The 8,242-nt window shown below is 28.9% G+C and overlaps 1 protein-coding gene across 1 annotated transcript; it reads left to right on the top strand.

Moving 5' to 3' along the window:
* The first annotated feature begins 4,459 nt into the window (after window positions 1-4,459).
* LOC116778713 (larval cuticle protein LCP-22-like) lies at window positions 4,460-6,976 on the top strand. Its single transcript, XM_032672721.2, has 4 exons — window positions 4,460-4,614; window positions 4,943-5,028; window positions 5,400-5,660; window positions 6,419-6,976. Exons 1-4 carry the CDS (start codon window positions 4,600-4,602, stop codon window positions 6,639-6,641), a joined length of 585 nt encoding a protein of 194 aa, XP_032528612.2. The 5' UTR covers window positions 4,460-4,599; the 3' UTR covers window positions 6,642-6,976.
* Window positions 6,977-8,242: the final 1,266 nt, after the last annotated feature.

Here is an 8,242-nt window from a genome sequence, read left to right as displayed (position 1 = left end):
AAACGGTATGCTTATGGCGACGTAATAGCCTATTGATTGGAAGCGTTTTGGGTCACGACAAAAATATTGTCATGTACGTTAATAATTCCCGTTAAAGTGTTCTTTTCATTTATTTCAATGTTTGTTATGTTCATATATCTTACACTTAATATTTTGAATTTTTTCATATTTTTATTGAAAGAATAAATTTAAGAATAAACCAGAAATTAAATTAAAATTGTAATTGTAGTATTTGTAATATTATTATGTTAAAAATTAAAACAATCCTTGTTGTAGGTTTGTGATGTACCACCCACGTCTGTATAAAGGCGTTCAGAGATAAAATCCTTGAAACTTTGCTAAGTGTAGTTCTAACGAAATTGAACTATAAGTAATCTTTGCTCCGTCTTCAACACATTTCGAGGTTATATTCTTTTATATAATTTAAATACTATATTAGATTTCTTAGTTTAAAATGCAATACACTCATCAATGAGTATAGATTTTGTATATTATCGGAAACAACATTGAGTAATGTCGGGTCCAAAGACAGACACATATGCATAATAGCATTCCTATATGATGAATAATATAAATTAATATTTTTGGGTATAGCCTCATGTTCATCAATATTAAAACGAACTAAAGTTATAATGCAGCACGTTTATCTTTATTACTAAGTACTAAACGCATGTTTGTTTCTTCGTTTCTATTTTCTCCGTAATGTTATATACGGATGTGCTAACGAAATAAAACTAGATCTTTACGTTTGTATAAGTAACACGTTATGAATTAAATCCCGATTATAAGGGGGGGAAAAGTTAATTCAAGTTCAAGGTATGATTTAATAGTCAGATTATATGTAAGGACCCCTAAGTGGTACTAAAAAGGTCTTAGAATTTTCATTGTTAGAAATCTGTTAACTCATCGCCACTTGGCAAAAATTTTCGTAAGCTTTTGATTATATTTTACCATCTCGATGGCAATCTGCGATAAAGACTTGCACGTCGAAGTTTTTTATAAGCTTATAAAGTAGCTATTAAAGGTGAGTGACAGAAAATTGAAATATTATTATAAAATTGAATATATATTAATACGAAAAAGTTATTACACAAAAGAATACGTATTATTTTAAACGAAAAATTATCCTCTGTTAAAAAAATCTTTAATATCTTTCTCTAAATTAATTTAAAGGAAGTTTTCGACCCATAAATAACAATAAAAGCTCTTGAAAAGCAATACGTCGGTATATATAAGTGAATATTAAGATTGATATTAAGAATAAATGTCTTATTGTCTTTTATATTTTGTGACATCTTTATGAGTGTTTTATATTAAAACCAAATATTTATTATGAAAAAATCCCCAAGAGAAGTATCACGAAATAATAAAAAAAAAACTTTCCTGATTACTGGGAATTTATTAAAAACAATATTATATTATTGGTTTAGTTTATCAAAGTGTAGCATCAATAGTTGCTCACGTTTCATAAGAATTGAAGATCCGACCTCTGTTCTAGATAAATTCTCTTAAAATACAACAACAATACGGGGTTTTTATCGGAACGATAATATTTTTTATCCGGAATTGTTTGTTCGATTTTTATAAGTTTATATGAAAATTTAAACATAATATGCGTAGGTTAAAAACTATATCATTTTAGATTATATGAAATTATATTTTTAAGAGTATTTAAGTCATATACTAAATTTTAAAACATCATGAAAAAGAATATTTAAATTTACGGAAGTATTAACTGATAAGATGATATTTCATACTTGAATTTATTTAAAGATAAAAGACAGTTTTATATTTTATTAGAAGCGTGTTGAGAGTAGAATTTGAAGAAGAAATATATTTTAACAAACAATCACACTAACAAAGGAAACCACACTTGAAAATGTTCAAGAGAGTTTACGTGTAACAAGCGTGCATGTAACATAGGACCAATACCCCATTAAGCTCACCTCAAACTGATCTAAACCAAGGTGGTTGTTTAAGATAAATAAGGAAGCAAGCAAAAACTACGAATAATGTAATTTTTCTCAAACTAATCAATAAAAAAGCTTGACACATTTTAAATCCATCTGTTAGAGAAATGTTGCTGTTTATTGTATACGACTCCTTATCCTTAAGTGACGTCATTATGTTTAATTTACTACTGTCCAGTGACTTTCGTATTAATTTGTAACTTAGTTATGTACTTTGAATTATCTATTCAATACCTGTATCCATCGCTATGAATGAATAGCGTACAACGGTTCCCTGCTAACATAACCCACTTTTTCCCATAGATCAACCAAGCTTATCTTATAAGTATTATATTATCCACGTCAAACTGTTTTAAAACCACTCGGTTGGACGATTAGTTATCAGCAAAAAATGTTTTATTACCGAAGGCTATACCAATTTGTCTGTGCCTATTTAATCAATTAATAAAATATTTATCTTTATACGTTAATCAACAATATTTCGCACTTTTTATTATGTCCTCGTACATTATATTTGCTGTTAAAATATTTTTTTATTAAAATCATAAAATCTTTTAGATAACATTTAGATTCGGTGATTTATATATTGAATAGATTATTAGAGAGTTTTTCTATATAACACTCGTTGATTATATGACGTATTTAAACTGTTACGGTTATACAAAATTCTAGTTCATTCGAATAATTAAATATGTAATGGACGGTGAATAAATATGAATCGAACTTGTTTCGCAGAATCTTTGTCGTATCATGCTAGTATAATATGAAGCAGTAAGGTACCATATTTATTGCCGTGACCACCCGGCGCCAAGGATGAGACGCGTCACAAAGAATAACCCGAGATATGGAAACTTACTAGAAATTCAAAATATTTACCGCCTATTAGAAATAACATATGTAATGTAAATATTTTTATAAAATTCGTCTTCATTATAATTCATTTATTTTGGAATACCAAAAGATAAGGTCTCTTGGAACTATTTTGGGGTATTGATAACAGTTTTGTAAATAAAAAAAATCTGAGAAAAGTATGTGTTATTAATATATCGATTCAATCGAAATACACAGATTTGGAAAAAAATATTTATATTGGAATTTATTGGTATAATGAGGTGTCATCTTTACAAGGTTTTCTTAGATTAAATATTGTATAATCACTAATGAGCAAACAATTATTAAATCTAAGAATTAAAATTTATATTAAATATGTCGTAATACGATTTTAATCAAGAGAACTTGGACGTATCCAATTAAACTGAGTATATTTTCTTTAAATTTAGCGGAGTTGTCTGTTTATAATAAATAAATTTTTCTTCCATATAAAACAATAAGCAAAAAATATTAAACAAAACCCGATATTATAATAAATCTAATATGTAATGTTTGACAGTTATATTTATCAAATTATATTATAATTAGTGAAATATCAACGAAAGTGCAAAATTCCACGGGTAAATCCAATCATTAGTAATCCATGCATCCTGTTTCTATTTTAAACACATATAATCAATAATGTGAAATTTTACGAGGCCAATGTTTTATGTATGGAATGCAGATTGATTTGAACGTTGTAAAAGGTATTATAAAAGGTGTTAATTTTGACACAGCTTTCATCGAACTATTATAAAATTGGACGATTATATGGAGGTTTCTTATAATTTCAATGCAAAACCGTTTTATAGAAAATAACAGATTGGACATAAGAATGCGAAAACATGAATGGACGTATGTAGGTTTATTACATTATCAGAAAACCATAATATAGTGCCCGATATTTCAAATATAGGTTCTACTAAATTAAATAAGCACAATAAGTTATAGGACGAAGTCAATAAAAACACACTAGTCATGTGAAAAAATCTATTTCCTTTAACACTTCTGTATTAACAAGTATGTAGTAATAAAAACTTCAGTCTATTTTTTATTTTACATAGAATAGCTTTCAAAAATATAAATATTTTAGCTCAAATTTCTATACGTCCGAGTTTAAAATTAACAAGTCAAAAATAGAATAATTTCAATATGCATTTATTTTATACAAGTGTAAATGAAAAATATTAAAATTTATAGTCACATAAAAATACTGTTATACCACTCAAAAATGTGTACCTCAGTAAGAATTTTATTAAGACATCAGAATTTAGTATCGGTTTCTTTTACCAAAAATCTCACTGATTCATTGTACGAAGTCTTTCTGCTTTATTTAATATTTATAGCATTTACCAATGTAAAGTGATATTTTAATTTAAGTTTCGGACACCGAGATTTGAATGAGTTACATTCTTTGAAAATAAGTTAGTGAATCCCCTGCGTAGTACTTCCGCATTTAGTTTAAGAGCAAATGACACCGATACCCCCTCAACAATGAATGATAAAAAATATAAGTATGTGTGTGTTTATTTGCGCGTGTGTGACATGGACGGGATGCGAATTCTGGTTGGGAAAAGAGATGAGCCGTTGAAGCAAGTGTATAAAAGCGAAGAGTCGATTTCGAAATCAACACAATGATATCAAATTCTCTAAGGAGTATACACGTGTGAATAGGTTTACGAATTGTGATCGCAACTCTAGTGCAAGTGATTTAGTAACATTTCGAGTGTTTTGAAGGAAGCATTGTTGTGCTCTCAGGATGTACTTTCTAGCGGTAAGTTTTTTTTTTATTTTTGAAAAATATTATCCATTTACCCTGAGGCATATTTTATGATATACTTTTTTTTTAATTTTAAAGTCATATATGTGATTTTAATTAATAAATTTTTCGTGTCATAATTTTTTTTCGTCAATGATTTTTTTTAATTCATTATTATTATTGAAAGTAAATTAGTGTTATTGGTAAAAAATATATGTTAATAATTTTCTCTTTAATCTAGAACCTATATATATATATATATATAGGTTCATAATGTCGACATTATTTAATATTTTGGCTCTTTAAATATATGTATAAATTGTTGTAAATGTTATTGTTGCAGTTTCTCATCTCTATCTGCGTGTGCGTTGCCGGCTCACCTATCGAAGATGGCAAATGGAATCCTTATAAATACGGCGATAATGGCAAGTAAGTAAATGTCATTGTATATATTATTCATTATGTAAAACTCGTTTAATAAATATATTTACGTACCTGTTAAAATAAATGCACTATTTAACTTTATTAAAACAAAAACTTTGTTAAAAATATTACTATTTTTTAATAAAAAAATTTGAGTAGCAGTAAAAAATTACATACTTGTGAAATCAAATAATAGTTCAAAGAAATATTTTCTTTGGAGGCTCCTTTTTAAAATCTTATAATCAGAGACGCCGCAAAAATATAATATGATAGTAAAATTTATAAAAAAGAAAAAAATTGTATCTAAAAGGTTATGTAAATTACATTCAATTTAAGTAATTTTCAGAAACGGAAAATATATCGTTTCATAATTTCAGATATATACCGACCGATGAGGGAAAATATATCCACATACCGAATCCCTACATCCACATAGATAACCCTTATGATGGCGGATACGGACCCTACTCCCATGACTATGAGCCCTACGTAGAGGCAGCTTCCCAAGATGTCTACAGATTGGTTCAAAAACCGCCTCAGGAGTTCAATCCGTTCTACAAGAAGGGCTACTACGAAAATAACGGAATAAAAATCATCAACCAAAAGCACAATTACGAAGAAGATAAATACGACTTTGTGTAAGTATAAGATGAACTAACTACATCTCTATAAAATCAAGTAGAGCCCATTCCTTTAAAATTTGGTAGTGTGATAAGAAATGATAATTAAATAACATATGGGTCATTAAAATATCGAGTCACTGGGATATACTATTTCCTTATGTTTCATACATATGTTTGCGACACAATCGGAATGTTCTAAGTCGATTGCCGTCATATCAAGCTAACAATATTCAAATATATTTCACAAAATGTATATATTTTGTGTCGCCTAGACAAAGTCGACCTTGAGCAGCTCAATCTAAGCTTATCTTTATGAGCCACGATGAACCGTTATGGTAATTCGTCTGTTGGAATTTTTGTGTCATTAATCAAATTTATTTTAGTATTTAATAAAATTTTGAAGCAGTGTGCCTTGATGACATTCTTAATTACTTTAATTATTATTTTTTATTTACATTATTAAGCACATTATAAATTTTACATATTTATAAATAAATGAGAATAAAATATCAACTTTATATACATACTTTATATAAATTTAATATTATTTTATTTATTAAAATAAAAACAAAATACTGACCTTGACAAACTAAAGAAAAATCGGCGCTCACATTGTTACACACTTCGGTCAGAGTTCAAAAGCATTTGTATTCATTAATGACAAATATTTTGACATCGAAATGTAACATAGAAACGGATATCCGAATGACGTAATAATATATAAAAATATTGTGAAACAAAAGTGAGGCTTAATCATTGATTGTGATTTTCAGTTTTGAAACAGAAAACAAAATCCGTGCAAAGGAAAACGCAGTATTGAAGAATCCAAATACGATCGACGAGGGAATTGCATCCAAGGGCTTTTATGAATACATCGGACCTGACGGCTTCATGTACAGAGTCGACTACACCGCTGATGAAAACGGTTTCCGCCCTAAACTGAAGAGGCTAGAAACCCCTTACTCTGGAAAATGGGTGCTTGAAAAGGTCAACTAATAACTCTTTATAGCACGAAATACGAAACAGTTTCCTAACAATCTCCTCAGACAAATCAGTATTTCAGATAAGAAGGCGATGCTGAAATTTATATTCAATTACATAATGCATCAATCACCGATATAAATCTTTCACGAATATATCATTACGCTTTGCTCAGTTTTATTTGATATATACTGTGTTATCCAAATAGAATGTTTCGATTATAAACTAAAATTTAAAAACTTATTATGCCATGTTTCAAGAAATTTTGTCTACTTAGAATAATTTTTTTAATTTATATATTAGCTGTAAGTGCTTAGACTAATCGATTTTAGATTCTTATTTATGAATTGTGATAATAAATTTATATTTCTGTAAAAAGTTTTTTACTAAACTATTCATAACCTCTTATTACCTAAATTAAATTACTGTTTAGTAATAATATTTCAAATCTGTTCAAGTGGAAAATTTGCTTCGGTCTAAAAGTTTCGTAGCGTACTTTCTTATTTTTCACGAAAGTCCATTACTTGATATAAATGTCCTCATTGTAATATTTATTTTCGGTATTTTTAATTTAGTTAATATTTTATAAATTTTGCAAAACAAAATTATAGAAATAGTTATCATTGTATCATTGCTTAGAATTTGTCTTTATTTCTTTAGCTTGTATTATCTTATTTTCTTTCCTTACCTTTTTCTATAGTAAGGTTATACAATTTGCAAATACTCATATTATCACTATTTTGTATATAGTTGCTATGGAAGTAAAATTTTGGCTAAGTTCTCTGATAATGCAATCAAATAAAAATAGGAAGATGTACAAAAGCAATGTCATGCGTGTTGGACAAGAAAATTTGCGAAATTGTTTTGGCTCAAGATTCTGGAGGCTTTTATGGAGAGGACGATGACCGAAAGCTTTGCCAAGAAGTTGGCGCCGATGTGCCCGACGCAATGCGATTCTGCCCGGGTGGTGCACTGCGTATTGCTTATCTTATCCCATTCTCTTCTTCACCCAAATAATTTAGAACCGTTACGATACATTCCAAGCCAAATAGGTTATACATCCCGAGTTCTCTGAACTTTTTTACGAGGCTAACGGGAACTGTAGGATGTAAATTAAGGATCTTAACTGCCAATTTCGGTGCAAAGCCCATTCGAATAGCTATAAAAACCAAATGACAATGTGTTGGTTCTGAATACCAATATGACCTATTGATAATAAAAATTGATTGTTTTATCTGACCAGGGAATTAATGTGGTTGTGTATTTAAAATCTGTGTGGCAGTGGCAGCCTATGAAGGAGAACTATGTGCAGCAACGAGCTTCAAAGGCTGGATGCTGATGACAATATATTGTAAATATTTAAAATATCAATATAATTCGTTTTTATAAAGAAAAATCATACAAAGGATATAATAACTTATTTTGAAACATAAAAGCAATATACAAACTCATCGCTTCAGTCAATAAATTGATATAAGATGAGGCGATAACTGACTTAGCTACACAAAGCTGGTAGAAAACGATTTAGCGGTTGCGAACAGGAAGAAGGGCGGACGTCGGCGCCTGTTGGCTTAATTGGCCTCCGACCAACTTTCAAAAAAGTATCCTTCAGGAAC

This window comes from Danaus plexippus, chromosome 6 (genome assembly GCF_018135715.1).
Source record: "Danaus plexippus chromosome 6, MEX_DaPlex, whole genome shotgun sequence".
In the NCBI taxonomy this organism is placed as follows: Eukaryota; Metazoa; Arthropoda; class Insecta; order Lepidoptera; family Nymphalidae; genus Danaus; species Danaus plexippus.
The sequence above is the reverse complement of the archived record's forward strand: the minus strand, read 5'-3'. Positions and strand labels throughout refer to the sequence as shown.